The sequence below is a fragment of the Otolemur garnettii genome, unplaced genomic scaffold, assembly GCF_000181295.1.
Source record: "Otolemur garnettii isolate 467f Iridium unplaced genomic scaffold, OtoGar3 scaffold00033, whole genome shotgun sequence".
In the NCBI taxonomy this organism is placed as follows: domain Eukaryota; kingdom Metazoa; phylum Chordata; class Mammalia; order Primates; family Galagidae; genus Otolemur; species Otolemur garnettii.
The window spans coordinates 13,812,447-13,831,427 of NW_003852428.1; the positions used below are offsets into that span (position 1 = coordinate 13,812,447).

General features: G+C 38.8%; 1 protein-coding gene across 4 annotated transcripts in view; it reads left to right on the plus strand.

The window, feature by feature from the left end:
- CTNND2 (catenin delta 2) overlaps window positions 1-18,981 on the plus strand; it is an 889,124-nt gene that overhangs the window by 301,540 nt on the left and 568,603 nt on the right. For all 4 annotated transcript variants that reach the window (XM_003789546.2, XM_012805017.1, XM_012805013.1 and 1 more), the window contains one exon: window positions 8,456-8,568. In XM_003789546.2, coding sequence (XP_003789594.1) covers window positions 8,456-8,568 — 113 coding nt within the window. The remainder of the gene's footprint in view (window positions 1-8,455; window positions 8,569-18,981) is intronic.

The following is an 18,981-nucleotide window of genomic DNA, read 5'->3' on the forward strand; positions in this document are numbered from 1 at the left end:
ACATTAGGTGCAGTAATGGTGTGGAAACATCAGTCTCCAAGGAAGTTGAGTTAATGAAATGCTCCTATGAGGGCCCCAAGCCTAGAGAATTAGCCTGTCTTACTGACCCAGGGTGAAGGCTATGTTAACCAGATTGATGAAAATATTTCAAATTGTATATAAAACCAGAACATTGTACCCCCATGACTGCATTAATGTACACAGCTATGATTTAATAAAATATATATATATATTTTTAAAATCCCATTAATGGTTAAAAATGGTTAAAAAATGTAATTCCATATTGTTGTCATAGTAGAAAAGAATAAATAAAACAATTTTACCTATAAAAAAAGTTAAACTAGGTATAAACCAAAGTTCCAGAAGTAGAGGGCACAACGGGAAATCTGACTACAACTTAAAGTATCAGACATCAGCTATTCTTTAGCTCTTTTCTTTTTATCTTTTTTTTTTTTTTGCATTTGTTAGGTAAAGTCTCTCTTATAAGTGTGTCTTGCCCCCAAAAGGTGTGTCACACACCGAGACCTCTTTAGCTCTTTCTAACTGGGACCATGACCAGCACTGTGGTGTGAATATGGCTATGCTGGGGAGGAGCACAGAGGGACCAACTTAGGCAAATTAGGACATTCCAGCTCAGGGAGTTCAGCAGATGGTACAAGACCTGGGATATGTTAGGCTCACTCTTTTTTCTGAGATCACCAAGTTCTTTCACAAGATGATCTGACCTCCAAACAAAGAAGATAGTTTGTTTCTGAGCCCCCTTGTATTAACCCTTGCCTACTGGAAAAAATGGCAATGAGGCCTTATAACTCCATAATCAAAGAGAGGAGGGGAATAAGAACCATATTTCTGCAAGTTTGAGAGTCATCAATTGTTAGAAATACTTAAAGTCCTGAGAAAAAGCCACAATACTTCCAATAAACGGCCATGTCCTGTCAAATGAATATCATCTCAATCTGAGAGCTAGTCAACACAGATAGAGTAAAAAATACAAAATGTAGGGTGGTGCCTGTGGCTCAACGGAGTAGGGTGCTGGCCCCATATACTGGTGGTGGGTTCAAACTCACCCCCAGTCAACACTGAAAAAAAAAAAATGTATGTCTCAGAACTGATAAAGTATGGTAGATGGACAAAGTAGGAAATGACTCATTACACCCAAGAGAATGCAATTCTAAAGAGTCTTAAAACATAGGCCGATTTATACAGGAAAACCTGTCAAAGATGTCGGGGTGGGGGTGGGGCATCAATACAGCACCAAGCTGGGTATTGGCTGAAAACCCTGTTTAGAGTATTGGTTAGACCCGACGTGCCCTACACACTATGATGCAGACTAGATTATTTGGAGGGGGTGAAATGAAAATTCTCTTGACTGAAGGACCACAAGACAGAGTGTTTAAAGTGGGGCATTGAATACATAAAATTTTACTTGCTAGATTTTGAGATCCCTACTTTGCCCTCACCCAGCTGAACCCCTACACAGTTTACAGGAGAAGGGCAGCCAAATGTTCACACTCAAAGCTGGAGCTTGGAAGAGTCTTTTCTGGAAATTTTGCACAGTGCTCTGCATGGACACACCCAGCAATACTTCTAGAAGGACCCTGCTAACAAGCCGCCCTTGCAAGGGTTGGGTCAGCTCACCTCCACACTCAAATGCAAACAAACTCCTAAGAACCTGAAATAACTTTGAAGAGTCTATCTATAATATGAAAGATGAATTCTAAAACAAACAGAAGACCATTATAAAATAAAAGCTAGGCAGAGAGAAGAAAACTCAAACAATATTAATGTCATGGAGAAAGAAAAGAGATGATTTTGCATCTATTAAATAAACACTAAATACTAATTGAAAGGAATTCTCAGAGAATAAAAGCTAACTCTTAGAAAGGAAAGCATAATAAGAGCAATGACTCACGCATTAGATATGTAAATGTCTAAATTGTAGAAACCTCAGAAAGGAAAGAGAAGGAAAAGTACAAGAAGAGAAGATTAGAAGAAAAAAATTAGAGGACCAGTGTATATTTTAGCATCTGAATAATGAGAATTGAAAAATAAAACAGTAATAAAATGTTTAAAAAGGCGGAGGAAAGCATTAAAAAAATTCAAGAGAATTTTCTAAAACTAAACAACATATTTCTAAGTTAATATTCCCACTAAGGTCCTACAAGATGCCTAAAAATAGTTATATCGACACACAGCACCATAAAAGCTTAGGGTACAAGGGACCCAGGGAGGATAGAACAAGTTTTCTGGGAGAAAGCAAGACAGATTTCATTAAAAAACATCAAATCTCTAAAAGTTTTCATACTTCTCCACAGCAGCTTTGGAGGTAGAAGATAATGAAGCATTGTCTCAAAACTCCTTGTTTTTTTTAAATTAAATGATAACTGTGTACATTAATGCAATCACAGGGTACAGTGTGGTATTTTCATACACAGTTTGGAATATTTTCATCAAACTGGTTAACATAGCCTTCATGTCATTTTCTTAGTTATTATGTTAAGACATTTATATTCTACTTTTAAAAAGATTCACTTGTACACTTGTAAGATAAACCATGGAGGTGATCCCACCAGTCACCTTCCCTCCCCCCGCCCCCCGTATTCTTAGGCTATAATTAGGTTATAGCTTTCATGTGAAAGCTATAAATTAGTTTCATAATAGGGCTGTGTACATTGGATACTTTTTCTTCCATTCTTGTGATACTTTGCTAAGAAGAACATTTTCCAGCTCCATCCATGTGAACATGAAGGACGTAAAGTCTCTTGAAAGAAAATGATTTCTAACCTGAATTCTTCTCTACTTCTTTATCCAGCCTATCTCACTAAATGTGAGAGGTGGCTAAAATATATCTATATAAGATGTGCAAGCCTCAAAAAACAAGATGACTCCCATTCACTCTTTCCAAATGGAACGACATTTTGCACTAGGAAAGCAAAGTGGGAAGGTGGAAAACTGGTGGAGAAGACGGGGAACCACATAGGAGGGACCCAAGGGAAATCCCCCCCAGGGAGATGAAGGGAGATTCCCAGGAGATAGCTGGGCAAAGAAGGCAGCCAGGCCAGACTGGAGCACGTCAAAAGGCTGACATACACGTATTATTTTGTGTGTTTGTGTTGTGAGAAGATTTATACAAATGGGGGACTTGTAGTTTCAACTAGTAATAAGTACATAGAAGACTTCACAAAGGAGCAAAAAGATGCAAATTGTTAACCTAGGGAAAGTGTGGGTTAGTGGAGATGAGACCATGCAATCCATCACGTGTGGATTTTGTCATAATCTTCTGAGGCTGCTATCTCAGAATTCCATCAACTGCATAGCTCATGAAGAGAAATTTCTTACAGATCTGGAAGCTGAGAGGTCCAGGATCACGGTGCAGATTTGGTGTCTGGTGAGGACCTACTTCTTGATTCACAGATGGAACTTTCTCTTTGTGTCCTCACAGGTGGAAGGGGCCAAGGAGCTCCCTTGGTATCTTGCATAATAATCGAATCACCTATAGACCCCCTCAAATACAATCATTGAGGGGTAAGAGTTCAACACGAGAGTTTTGGTGGGGACATAAACATTCAGACATAGCAGTGAGGAAGGCTCACAATAGTTAAGATTTAACAATAGTAAGTGTTTACACGTCCTCAAATTTAGCTGATAGCATTCTAACTAATGCTATATCATAAAGTTAAATAAAATATATATTGAAGAAATTAATAAAACCATGAGTATGAATTTCATGATTTCAGTTTTCATACTGAATTAGATAAGAGCCTGCAAGAGAATTTACATGCTTTTAAATGCTGAAAATGTTCATAAATTACATTTAATTAAAGCCAATAAATCATTAATTTAGGCTCCTTATGAAAAAGTTATAAAACTATATGATAATTTTTCTTATAATCCTAATGCATTATGACTCAACAATATGCTATTCTAGGAGTGAAACCAATTAAATGTGGCTCTTTGTAAATTCTAATGAACTTTGGCATAATCTATCTGATAATTTTATGAATTTTTATGATCTCTAAAACAAGGTAATTTCCACACAGTGGGGGAGATTTAGGCTCCCTGACAGTTTTCTTTCCCTAAAGTTTCTTTTACCATAGAATGTTCTCTCTAAAACACCAGCTACTCTAAATTCCCATGAAGTCCTAATGACTCTGGACAGTTCCCATATCCCATTTCTTATGGCCTGGTTTATATCAGCACTTCTCTACTGGAACTACTCAGGAAAAGGCCATGCTAGTGGCCTTCTGCCAAAGGATTATTCACCTATTTACTTTCTTGGTCTATTATTTCTCATACCCTCCAAATCAAGATAACCTTTAAAGATCTTTCCTTCCTCTTTTTTTTTTATAGTCTCACTTTCATTAATTAATTTAATACCACATGTATACAGTATTACAAATGTCAATGAATACTGCTACATGCTTTTATTTTTCTGGTTAACTTTCTTTCTTTCTTTCTTTCTTTCTTTCTTTCTTTCTTTCTTTTTTTGAGTTAGAGTCTCACTATGTCACCCTCAGTAGAGTGCTGTGGCATCACAGCTCATAGCAACCTCAAACTCTTGAGCTTAAGCAATTCTCTTGCCTCAGCCTCCCAAGGAGCTGGGACTATAGGTACCCACCACAATGCTGGGCTATTTTTTGTTTGTAGTTGTCATTGTTGTTTAGCAGGCCTGGGCCGGACTCAAACCCGCCAGCTCTGGTGTACGTGGCTGGCGCCCTCCCCACTGAGCTATAGGCGCCAAGCCGTTCCCGTTAATTTCTTGTGTACTCACCCTGCAGTCTCAGCAGCATCTCCCTTTTGAATCCTGTTTCATCTCAGATTCTCTAAGAAGCTCAGGGGCTTCTTCAGTTCCCAGCTGTCTGTTCTCCCAACACTAACCATGTTAGAAGTGCAGAATGCTGTCTTTCTACTCACCACAGTTTAAGGAATCTCTTAGTGTAAGAGAAACTCTTGTGAAGATAGTTTGACTGCTCTTGATGCCTTCAGGCCACAGGAATGGCTCCTACCAAAGAGAAAAGTCAATCCTCAATTGAAAAGCCAATCTTTTGTCCCAAGAGTGAAACTCTCAGTTCCACCACTTCTTATTCCCTATCATAACCTGTCACCAGTTCCAAATATGATACCTTGTCAGGGAAGAGTCTTAAGATTTCCTAGTTCCACTGGTGTGCTGAGGCTAAAACAGCCCTCTCTATAATCTGTATGCCCTTGACTTGGGGTAAGAGTTTCTTCCTTATAGGACAGAAGGGGAGAGCCTGACATGGGGGCAGCCCAGAGTCCAGGCTAGAGGTCATAAGTCCAGATACCAGGAGGGCCATCTGCAAAGGGCCCCTTGCTCATAGCAGAGAAGCAAGTGCCCTTCTTAGCAAGGAAGCTACCAGAGGCCAGGGAAATATTCCTTGCATTGGCCTAGAGCTGGGAATGGATGCCAGCACCCGCCAGCAAGCTAGGAGACCCCATAATTTACCAGAGGTCTTGCCTGGCTAGTGCAGGACAATCAGCTCTGGTCTATGCACTGTTATTTCCCACTAACAAATCTAGAAACTAAAAATCCAAAGTATCAAATTGTTTGCAAATAACTAAAATGTGCCCCCAAACAGACTTAAAGATAAGTCTATGGGAGAAAACAGACGTATCCAAAACCTACCATCAAGGTAAAATTCCAAATGTTCGTGTTTAAAGATTACCACTTGTCCAGAGCAGCAGAAAATAGGACCCGTACTGAGGAGAAAATCAGTCAGCGTAAACTGGCGCAGATGTTAGAAGCAGACGATAAGGACATTCAAACAGTTCCTGCAGGTGTATTCCACATATTCAGAAAGTTAAGTGAAGTCATGAAAGATATAAAAACAACCAAATGAATCTACTGGAGATCTGTGATTCGCAGTGTCTGAGATAAAGATACACTGAGATTAGTGGTAGATTGTATATTGTAGAGGAAAAGGTTAGTTAACGCAAATGCACCTACAGAAACGGCTGTTCTTCTAAGTGAAGTTTCACAAGGGTGGAAAGACAGAGGCCACATGAACTCACACTCACATGCACACTTGGTGGTAAAACTCAGTAGAAAGCAAGCAAGCAAGGGGGGCATAGGGGTGGCAAAAATTCACACCTAACGGGTACTGTGCACCCTACCTGGGGGATGGGCACACTTACAACTTTGCCTCAAACTGGACAAAAGCAATTCGTGCCACCAAAACATTTGTACCCTTGTAATATTCTGAAATTTTTAAAAAGCATGAAGAGAAAACCCCACTGAGAAGAGAATCCGTGAGCTGTGGCAACAGTTCCAAGTGGCCTAATACAGACTGAACTCAAGTGACTAAGGGACCGGACATACCAGAGAAGAATAAAGCCACATTTTTTGAAAAAATAATAGTGAAAATATTCACATGTGATGGAATGTACAAATTCAGAGATCTAAGAAGCTCAGTGAACCCCAAACATAGGGGACATTATCATCAAGTTGGCTGTGATAAAGAGAAAATCTTAAAAATCAGAGACAAAACCCACCATCCGTGTACGCAGAGCAACAAAGCGAGGGATGATCTTGTTTTGGTCGGAAACAGTGCAAGGAAAGGACAGTGGAACAAAAATCTCTGTCTCAAATAAAGACAAGATAAATACCTTTTTAAGGTCAGACTAAAAGACTGCTTCACCCAAGGAACCCTGGTATAAAAACAATTAAGGCCCATCAGACAGAAAGAACATGCACCCAGATGGGAATGCCCATCTGCACCAGGGGATGGAGCACGCAGGAAATTCCAACTGTATGTTAGGAAGGCAGTTTGCAAATGAGAACGTCCTGGTCTCTTGTCACTGCCCTCCATGGCATGAAGACTGACTCCCCATAAAACCACGGGAGATCACAGGTCACACCGTGAAAGGAGAAATGTCCAAGAGCAACACCTGTCCCAGCAGAAGCACCAGGCCCTGAATTCTGAATTAGATTTCTGTATTGTCCCACCACGTTGAACATGCACAAACTACAGATAGATTTAAAATACAGTATGTTTCAAATCCTAGAAATGAAAAATCTTGTAGAACTAGGAATTCTTGTGGAAAGGAACTACAAAATAAAAAAAGTAGTAGAACTATAAGAGGGAAGAGGGAGGTTAGACGCATGAGAGGCGTTAGCTAGAGGTCTTGATTTTAATTTCTTACCAATAGTATGTTATGGTCTTCAGAATATGTAAGATTAAAATTTCTATCTTAAACTACAACATGCTCTCTCAGTTTTAGTGTCTTGAAAGGAAAAGTGTAGCTGCCATTTATAAAGTGTCTCTTACTTAGATTCCTAAAATAATGTCAACATAAAAAATCTGCTCCTGTGGGAAAGAGCCAGGATATTTTTAATGTATGTAAAGGACACACCAAATCCGACTTTTTAAAGATTTCATCCAAGTATGTCCCTGGGTAACAAGTAATTAAATTTTTTTCTAGAAAAATATTCCTGCAAACTTGAGAGTTTCTGTTCTCTAAAGCTGACCCCTATCCTATTTTCATAGGAGAAAACATTCTTGTTTTCTCATCCCCAAAACATAACTGCGCAGGTAATTTATTTTTGAGAAGTTACATGTGATATTGTTAAAACTTTTTTCCCAAAATGTATAGTTAAAAACATATGATTTGCTACAATCTTGTTTATTAAAAACTTCAAGTATATGGGATAATAAAACAGAAGGACTTAAATGTGGTGCAAAAGTCCTATGGTTAGAACAGCTGAGATCCTTGAAGTTCTGGTTAAATAATTTTTCATTAAAAATCCTCAACAGTACATTTAACGCAGTTTTGTAGACACATTCTTCATGGGTTCATATGACTGTGTTGTAAGGTGATATATCAAAAATCCCAAAGGATATGCACTTGGAATTAGGCTGCATAGAATTTCCATCATTATCATTCAGCTGGAATTTAAAGCCTGAAAAGCAAAGGTTTTTAAAGCGCTGTGTCTTCAATCTATACTATGTGAGAAATTTGAAGAGCAAATTAGTCTATAGTAGGGAGGCAGCTAGAAGTCCAGTAGGGAGTAAACACATTATTCCAGATGATAATGAAAAATTATTATTTTCTTATGACATGTTAAACACTTTTAAAATTAAGAGTATCAGTATCTTTTGAGCGCTGACCATCTGCCTTCAAGATAGCACAAGCTAACTTTTCGGGACAGTATCTCATTTAATCTTCATGTCCATCTCATGAAATAAGTGTTATAAATCCATTTTACACATAGCAAAACAGATGCTTAGATTAAACAACTTGTTCAAGGGTCCACAGCCAGTAGGCCACGGTCTGTGTGAACGTCAAGTCCTGGTTTTAGTGCACACCCTCCATGTTTCAAATTTGGCATCTGGGAGAGTTCTATCCCCACCCCACCTCCTGCCGTGCTGATTTTCTGGTCTGAATTCCACCTTCCACGTGGATGGTAACATTTATCTTGTTGGTGGATTTCTTTCAGGAATTACAGTTTGAAAGGCTGACCCGAGAGCTGGAGGCTGAGCGGCAGATCGTAGCCAGCCAGCTGGAGCGATGCAAGCTTGGATCCGAGACCGGCAGCATGAGCAGCATCAGGTAGGCCCTGGCGCTGCCCTGTCTCTGTCTGTGCTGAGTGGCTGCTGAGGGGAGATGCTGGATTTTCTCTTCCCCTTTCAAGCCTGCCAGTGAGATTGGAAGGCTCACTCAGATGCTGGAAAGAAATTGTAATTCACTTGAGTTCAGATGTTCAAAGGTATCCAAAATGGCCTGGTTTGCACTGGAAACTCTTTTCACAAAATTGATGCCTGCCCTGAATGTAGATTATGCGTAATTTTGCACAAAGAGAGGCTTTGCATTCAGTTTGCTGGGAATCAGGAGACGCCAAATCACAACCTCTGAGGCTCTCGTTTCCTTTCTAAGTGATCTCAAGTTACATATTCCTGAAATGAAAAAGAAAACATGTTGGTGGAACCGATCTTGTTTGCTAACCTAGAATATTAAGTTATAAAATTGCCCCATGAATATTGACTACTCGTGCAATTCTCTAAGTTCAAAACTACATGTCCATCCAGAAATAGAAGTGATTATTCAATGAGTGGTTTATTTGACAGTATAAGATATTAAAAAACAAAACAACTTTTAGTCACTTAACCACAAAATAAATTATCCTCCTCAGAACCAAGCCGTCATACTTGAGAATGTGGGGACATGCTGTTGATGTTTGTGTGAGGGACGTAACTGAAGCTCCAGGAGGTTTAACTTACATTTCTGGAGCGCCCCGGGTGCTCTCCTACCATCTTGTTTGATGACGTATCTTGTTTGATGACGTATCTGCATATTCTGGGAGAAAGCAGGAGCTACTGTGGCGAACTATAACATTTTGGTGGCTTAACACAGTGACGTTTTGTTTGTCCTCATGCGACAGCCTGCGACAGTTGCTTGCTTGTGCTATTTCTCTGCCATCCAGTGACTAAGGACTCAGGCTCCTACTGCCTTGAGGGCCTTGCCACCCTCTATGGCCCCATTCACAATTGCATCCCTTTTGAGGTCACTGTATTTATTGGTGAAAACTGGGCACTTGGTCTCTCATACGGAAAAGGGGCAGGTATTTGGGGTCCAGGGTGGACAGAGGCTCTGCTGATACAATAGCACAAGTTTGGTGTAGTTTTACCTCCCTGCTGCCAAAAAAGGATAAAAATATCTTTGTGTCTGTTGCTCTTAAATATTTTATTATTTTAAGAGTAAATTTGTAGTCAGAATGTTTCCTATTGAAGTCATGCACCATTAATCTTTTAATATTTGTTGGACATTGCTACTCACCTCTTCCTTTAGATGAAAATTGTTGCACCCTGTGTTAACACGGAATATCATATTCCATTACAACAACTTTTTTAGGATTTGTGGAAGCATCTGCTTCTGCATTCAGATATCTGTTGTATATTGCTGCAAATACGCGTGTCATGGTATCTTAAGCTCATTACAGACTTGTCCAAATATCCAGATTAACCAAAGCAGGAAGAAGACAGAAAAGTAAACTGTGTTCACGTCAAATTTGTTTTATAAGGTTGGTCGTAGGTGGTGAGTCTAAAGGAGGGAGGGAAATCGTACTTGTAAGTGTGTGTTTGACTTACTACATGTGGTCGTACATACCTGAAGAGCTTTCTGTTAAAACTGAGCACCTCAGGGCCTGCTCAGCCCGTCCTGTTTTATAGATCCACGTGCATCACTGATTGACATCTAGTTTGCTTTGAAGCCTGTTGTTTCAATATTTGTCTGTTTACCTTTGCAATCCATATTCCTAATCTTTCTGAGTAATATGTTTGCTCACAGTATACCTTTTACAGTTGCTTGACCCACCCCCAGTCTCTGGTAAGAGTAGGTTTAGGAAGCTGTGTTTTAACCTGTGCCTCAATTTCCAGTTCTCAAGTGGACCACACATGGATCTGATTAGCCTGTGAGAAATTAGACTCTTACTCTTCAGAATGTGAAATGAATGACCTAAATCTGTGACATCAGTGGTAGGTACTATGTGATAGGGGATGGTGGCCATGGTGGCTTGTGTGCTAATGGAGGATTCTGTGAGGACAGAGAGCCACCCATCAGAGAGGCCACATTTTCCCCCAAATTCAATCGGATGCTTCAGTTGTCATGAGGAGTAGCTGCGTTTCATCTGTTGCGTCCATGAGATGACCTGTTAACTTGTTAAAATCTGTCTTGTTCCCTCCTTTGATTTGATTTATTGTGAATTGATTTATTTGGTCCAAAGTTTCTTGAATAAGATGTATCAGAGAATGACCAAAGTAGACAGAAAAGTGATCTCAGGATAACTTTCGGCTCTTTGCGCTGTATCTCACACCTCTAGCTCACGGTTCATAATCATAATCAATAAAAATCTGGGTTAAATGATAGTGTCAAATGCTGATAACACAGCCGTATTAATTCCCCTTGCCATATATAATATCAGTCTTCATCAAGCTTGACTATTTTGCATTTTGGAAATCTCTAACATGTGAATCCACATTAGTGTAACACAAGCAATTTACTGATAATTCACCAGAGAACAAGCTATACACGGCTTTCAGTGTTCTCTCTCTCTCTTTTTTTTTGGTCATAACCTACTTGTTTGCTTAGATTCAGAAATACATTTTTTTGAAATTCAAGTCTTCATTAAAGGTGATAGGCTAACCTAGTTAGCACATCAAAAGGGATATTTAACCCAAAATTGAATGTCAACAATTTTTTTTAAAAAAGAAGACAGTGAAAAAGGTCTGATCATTTAGATTCTGGTTCACACCTCTTAATGGCACTAGGAGGCAGGGGAAAGAGATTCTAAGAGGAAACAAAACAAAATCACACAATATTTTCCAGATATGTTTGTATATAACACGTAGAAATGGCTGATAAATATAATTGGTTTCACCACGGCCTTTGTGATGGTAGGAAATTGCCTCATCTGATTCCTAAGATCTCTTTCTTGTCAGTCCCATCAACTTTTAACTCAGTGAAAAAAATGTACTTAGTAAGCATTTATAATAATCAACCCTATAGCCGTCCATTGGAGGTAAAGTGGGATGGAGGAAGGAGAGTCTGGAAATACTTATTTTTGTAGCAGATCGACTCCTGGGTCCAACTATCCAGGTGATATATAGCTATAAATAGAAACACTGTGATCTCTTAGACTCTTTATAACCAAATTCATAAAATTCTAGAATTCAGACCAGCCAAAGGTGGTCTAAATGTTCTCAGGCACGTGAAAAGGAATAGTTGGTGCTTTTTTACAAGAGGTATGGATAGATCCACCTATAGTGGACTGATGGACTTTCTCCTTCCTGCCTTGGTTTTCCTCACCTGTTCCCAAGCCAAACCTTCCCGACCTGATGGATCTTTCTTCTTTCCCCAAGTAGAGAGTCCAGTCCCTTAACTTCTCCATGATTTCAAGAACCAGCCTAGGCCAGAGGCAGCAACACTGGATTTATGGTGCTCTGACAGGTGAATCCACTGGGTGAGACTGGAGGTATAGGAGATGGAGGGGCAATAGTTCTACTGTTGGGGGGATCATGGTTTAAGGCACTGCGCTAGGCACTTGCTTGTTGTATGAGTGGAGACACAGGTCAATAGCGTGTTGTACTAAAAGGGCCTTGAATATCGGAGGCATTTTCTCAGTGAACATGATGTGTGCAGGTCGACAGGGTTTTAGGGTGTGTCAGTAGCACCATGACACAGTGGCAACCTCTCTGTGAGTCCCCTGACATGCCCTGATGGCTGTAAGATTGTGGCCTCAGCTCTAGGCTCTGCAGATTCAGCATGCAGAGCTATAAGGGCACAAAGGACGTACGTCCTATCTCCCCCCTCCGTAAGTATTCACGTATGTGTATATAGCTATATAGCATATTATATTATGAATTACTAATGATCTATAATATGAATATATACATATAAAATACACTTCCCAGAGGTCTCCACAGGGTCAGCCATGACTCTGGGGGAATCTCACAAATTCCAGACTCCTCCTCAATGGTTGTACATGTTGAAGCCAACACCAAATTACATGTTTAGTAGCCAGAAAGGGGAATGGGGAGGAGGGTGGGGCTGCGCTAGGGTGAACCCTAACAGCTCCCAATTGCATGTTGCCCATTTAGTCCTCACAGCTGCCTCAGGGGATCATTTCTCTCACATGCACATGAGAAAACAGGCTTGAGATGTCAGGTAACTTGACCAAGGGATGCTTGACGAGGCAGGCGGGATTCTAAGGTGTCCTCCAAGGTTCCCATTGTCAATGATGCTTCACAGTCTGTGTAAGCCTGGGGATGTGAGCGTGAAGGGGTCTCCCTGCTGTACTTAGGTTTTGCTATACGGCACTGCTGACTTTGAAAAAGAAATTATCTGGGTGGGCCTGAGTGGATCACACAAACCTTTTAAATCTGTGTCTAGAGATCAGAGACAAAGGAAATTAGAAATTTGCTTCTAAGCTAGAGAGATTTCACACAAGATAAAAAAAAAAAAAAATCCCCGTTGCTAGCTTTGAAGATGGAAGGGGCTAGGTGGCTGGCAGTGCAGCTGGAATCTGAGAAGGGGTCTGAGCCCACAGCCAGTGAGGGAGCCGGTACTGCAGTCCTGCAGCCCAAAGGAACCGAATTCAGCCAACAACCTGAATGAATAGAAAAGTTTTCCCCCAGAACCTGCAGAAAGGAAAATAGTCCTGCAGAAACATGGGTGATAGCTTTTTACAATTCTGAATAAAGAACCCAGCCACCCTTGAAATTTGCCAAACGTATAAAACTGTTAGCCAAAACAATGGGTGTTGCTTGCAATAGTTGGTCTTACAGTAATAGGAAGCTCATACAATGCTTTTTAATTGGTCATGATAGATTTATGCACTAAAAGGTGAATTATGAAAGTTTTCTAGAGAACACAAACTTTATCCTATGACAATATGACTTCTGTTCAAATGTTTACTATGGATATCCTGTTTTATTTTTTATTCATATATGCATGCATTGGGACTCTGAATTAGTTGGTAGGTTTGATTCTGAGCAGTGCAGTGGACTGAAGGACCACAGGAGAGTAAGGACAACCAAACGAGGCAATCATCTTTACCCTCGTTATTTTTATAACATAGATTCCAAGACCTTGACTGGTATTACTGATATCTAAAAGGACAGAGTGTCATAAATAGAATAAATTGCTTTGTCCCCATAAGGAAGAGTTCTTTCTTTCCCACATGTAACTATTGAGTTTTTTGCAACCAAAAAATGTTTGCACCAAAGTCTGCCATAAATTGGAGAGTGGGCTGCAAAAGGGGTAAATGTTATCAAAGGTTATTTTCTTTATTAACTAACTTTTGTGAACCCAAAGGCCATCAGTTCTATAAGTAGAATTTAAAAAGTGTTTTTATATCTATAAAAAAGGCTTATTTTAGAGAAAATACTGATATTTGGTTAAGATACTTACCACTATCATATACTTTTTGTGAAATTTATTTATTTAAAAGCATGATCAGAGCATTTTCTTAAGGAAATAAATCATATGTGAATATAATAGCTGCCAAAGCAAGACATTTTGTGCATTTGACATTCTTCTACAGGATATGATATTTAAACAAATAGTTACATTTATTCTTTTTAAATAAAGAAGTAATAAATTTGCCAGATTATTTACTTTTGAAAACCAGACATCTTAAATTTTAAAGTAACTGCTTTTTAACTTTTTTAAAAGTAAGTTTTTTTAATGTATGTATTTCTACATGTACATACATTGCCAAATGTTCATTTAGTTAAAGTTAAAAATCATGTATGAACATAAGATTTTAGAACTTTGCCATGGGAAGTTCATGCTTGGCAGCTAGGGAAAAAATGTTAGAAAGTTTTAATTTTCTTTTTTAGAATTTTATTTTTTAGTAAATATAATTTTCATTTTAAAATTGGAGAGCAGTTGCAAGTTTCCATGCCAGGAAATAATCATTTCTCATGAGTCTAACTTATGACTTCAGAAAAGTTATACTGATTTGTTTAAACAAGACGACTAGTTATTGAGTTGTTCCGAGTTAACATGCAGTCATCGTTTCCAAAGTCGCAGACTGTCAGCTTCTCTATAAAAATGGCAAAAAACGTCACAAGAACTATAGACATATTTTGTTTTTTAAAAGAACTTTTTCTGTGTTTGTTTCCTTTTGATCTAAATTCCAGAGCAGAAACTTCCTCATGAATATTGCTAATTTTCTTAAGTCCCGCTAAGAACAACTGCAGTTCTTAGGCCTTTGCCAGCATCTCTCTCTCAGCTCTTTTAAAAAAGTTTTCTCCCTGGGTAAAGAGCTCAACTCCAACTTGAACTTTACCTAACAAATTAAAACAATGTGACCTAATCATCTGTGGGAAATAACAAAAGTGTAATCCTAACAAAAAAAAGTGTTGTAGCCTCTTGGAGTTGGCCTTTCCATGCTTAGATTACTCCTTTAGGACTTCCTATTACAATTTTTCCTTCTTTCGACATGAATTGGGAGAAATATCTAGATTATATTCGTGGCCCTCAAGATTTATCTCCAACTTTCCCAAGCATCATCAAATTTCTGCTCAGGTTTCCCCTCTCTTTCTCCTCCACAAATAGCAGGAGTTTTACACCCCTGCTCCTTTAACAGGGAGGAACTTCTTCCTCTAATCCTCTCTTTTCTTCTGGCCGTCAGCTTTCTGAGCCTTTCTCATGGAGCCTCAAGTCCATGGTCACTATATTGCACCATCTCTCTGTAGCAGTCCAGATTCCTTTGATCTCCTAACCCCAAAGCAAAATCTACAACTTGGATTAAGGCTGCTGCCTCCTCCTGCCTACATTCAGGCTTTGCTAAACCTTCAGAACTGTAGAAGTAGATGTTTCCTGCGCTAGTCTCTAAGTAGTTACTCCTCGGGAAGGATTAGGGGTTTATGGCAGACCAGTGGCCCGAACACAGTAACTATTCAGTCAATGCTGCATTGGCGAATGAATGAATATCTACCGCTCTTATTACTGTTTTCACTGGTATCATGTTGATAAAATCACCAATCATATTAATCTACAAATATTTCCATCTTTATATCTTCTAAAATACATAGTACATCTCTATTTCATATATTATCTATTTTATACATTATATATTTATATGTATTACATATTTATTTATATAGTTTATAATCTATTATTAGATATCTAATACATGAATGTATTTTTCTGACTTTACCAGAAAAGAATATGCATTCCAGTTAGTTTCTATGAAAAAATCTACTTGGTAAAATGATACTCGAGATTTCAGGGCCAGTTGGCTTGATATTTCTATATGAGGAATTATGGATTACTTTGTTTTATACTTTCACTCTGATCCCAAGAAGATAATGATAATAGAGATCACATAATAATTATAGTAATTACATATATATGTATATATATATTTTTTGAGACAGTCTTTTTTTTTTTTTTTTGCAGTTTTTGGCCGGGGCTGGGATTGAACCTGCCACCTCTGGCATATGAGGCTGATGCCTTATTCCTTTGAGCCATGGTGCTGCCCATTGAGACAGAGTTTTACTCTGTCACCCAGAGTAGTGTCATAGCGCACAGCAACCTTAAATTCTGGAGCTCAAGATATCTTCTTGCCTCAGCCTTCCGAGTAGCTGGGCCCACAGGCATGTGCCACAATACCTGACTAGTTGTCCTATCTTTAGTAGAGACAGGGTCTTGCTCTTACTCTGGCTGGCCTCAAACTCCAGAGCTCAGGCAGTCCATCCACCTGAGCCTCCCAGAGTGCTGGGTTACAGGTGTGAGTCTATAGTTATAAAGTAAACAATAACAATGCCATAATATTAAATGGTTCAGATAGATTATATTGTGGCCTCCTAGTTAACCTTACAAGTTAGGTTTTTTCACTTTATAGGTGAGAACATTGAGATGTAGAGGACAAATTCATTTTCTCTAAATTTGAGAGTGTCTACACGTTGACTTTTGAACCTAGGCGTCTGTATGCTCTGGGCACCTGCATTAAAATGTCACACTGCCAGGCTGTCATTCAGTGTTAGACAGTGTCTTGAGTCAAATCATGTTGTAAACAACCCTCTTAATGTCTCCAGTATGTTTTTACATTAAGAATGCAAATATTTTTATACTGATTTGTTGTTTCTTTCCCTCTCCATCCATTGTGATGATTACAGCTAATTTAAGATTCTTCATACAAATACATTTCTAAGATTCATATTAATACAAATGAAATAAAGAAGTTAATAGTATATGTTATCATTATTATTAAATACATCCATAGTAACTAGTCAGACGTCTCTTGAGAATTGCTGATGGGAAACTTATACTAATATTTTATAAAATAATAGCCATAATATTAAGCAGATTGTTCTAAATTTATTTGGAAATAATAAATAGCCAGCTGACCTAAGGATTTGAAGTAGGACCTTAATAGATAAAATACTTATTGCTCATTATTATGTGACATATTTCTTCTATCAGGGACTATCTCTTAATACTGTTCTATCAGTTTTGAAGCCTGGCTTCTTTCAAAAATGCCATCTGATTTCAAAGTACTAATATTAATTTTACTTCAAAATAATCAATATACCAAATTTTATTTAGAAGTATTTGTTATAAAATAGGTGATTTAAGAAAACTAGCACTAATGAATTTTAAAATTTAATATTCTGATTGTTAGAGAACTGAAAGTCTTGATACATGTAATGTCTAGAAGATTCTCTGTATTTTCTCCTATTCACAGAGCATGTTTTTTACCCATAGATCTGAAAGTGGAATTCTGTAGTCCCATAAATTGTAGCTAAAATTCACCATTGTGTTTTTTCATGGTATTGTCTAGCTTGGCCTTAGAAAATATTCTTAATTTCTGTGATATTCTTTTTTTTAATCTAAGTAAATCTAAGTAAAAATGCAGATAGTCTTCTCTTGTAATTTTTCTAAGATTAAATGAGCCGTCTAAGTCAACCCTCTCACACACCAACTATTACTGGAGAATCACGTGTATTTTTCCTTCTTGATGAGTGAATATACATACAAGGAATCTTTTCCCTGAAGTCTGTTTCCTATTTTTCTACAAAAGATTTTAAAATGTTTCCTCTCACTATGGGCTAAAAAAAATGTGTCAGAATAGCGGCACATTTGTCTCCTTCATAATACAGACTAGACAGCTCTACAGAAATCGATGAGATAAAGTCAAAGGGAGCTTGAATCGATTTTCCCTTCACACGGAGCAAGTACGCAGGGCTCTGGACCCACTGCTGCACCTGAAGATGGGACTTTGATACTGTGTGGTTGTGAAGAGACGTGATAGTCCACTGACGCCATATGTATGAGAAGTGCACAGACACCAGCCACTCTGTCATTCAAACCGGGATCAGCAAGAGATAAATATATCGGACAAAGTCTGCGTGCTCCGTTCGTCTTCCCGGAGTGTGTAAATGGATAAACGTGATGAGAAGCAGAAGGGTCTGTTGACAAAGGCATTGGTGTGTCCCTCACGTCCCCTCTGCCTTTGTTCAGATGCTGAGGGGACACAAGCTTGTACCAAGTTACAGATTAATATTTGTTTTTTTGTTAATGATCATTATAGAGGATATTTCAACTGACAAGTAATAACGGGCTCACTTAAGAGGAAAGAACTTCAGTGGATCAGCACTGAGAGATGCCCACAGCTTGGTGAACACCGTGAACTGTATTATTCCAAATGTTCACGTTATTAAGATGGAAAAGGAAGGCGGGGCTATAGCAAAAAATATGAAGTGTGGGGAGCTCCCAGAAACACATTGAAGGTGTGAGTCGGGGACAAGTCATTTGGGATTCTGGGCCTCAGTTTCTTCACCCTGAATATGGAGAACAAGTGCCTTGGTTTGTTCCATGCTCCCCTCTGAGGAGTTTAATAAGGAGACGTTATTTGAACTTGAGTAATAAGTAAGTCAAAGCAATGAAACAATGAGATTTGGTGCTCCAAAGGAGCGCACATTAGATTGTATATTATTTGCTTTTTTTTCAATGTAAGAATGTACTCTTTGGTTAACGCATGAAATTTAATCTCCTCTTACATGAAAGTACAGTCTTTATGTTAAGGAAATATGGTCTAAAAGAGGTTTCTAAACTACCTTTAATGGTCTAGATGGTTTCTAGTTTGGCTAAAAATTAAGATAGGGAAGTGGAATAGAATGGTTCCCATTGAGAGATCATTTGGAGTGGGCCTTTGCAGAAAGAGTGGTTCATTTCCCTAAAAAAATCCTGCTTGTGAAGCACTTCTCCTCCTGCTTCAAAGTGCCTGTGATGTGGCTCTGACCATCTGCAGTTTGCTGTCACATACAGAGAGAGGAATGTAAACAGGTGACACATGAGGAAAGATGTTGGTGCTGTGAATAAAACAAGAAGTGATGCCATGGACCGTTTGCAGAGGGATGAGTATGTCTGTGTCAAGGGGGTGAGACTCGGAAAGGCAAGAAATGAAGAAGGACCTTGCTCAGAGGAAACATACAGAGTCAGAAAGACACGGCTCAG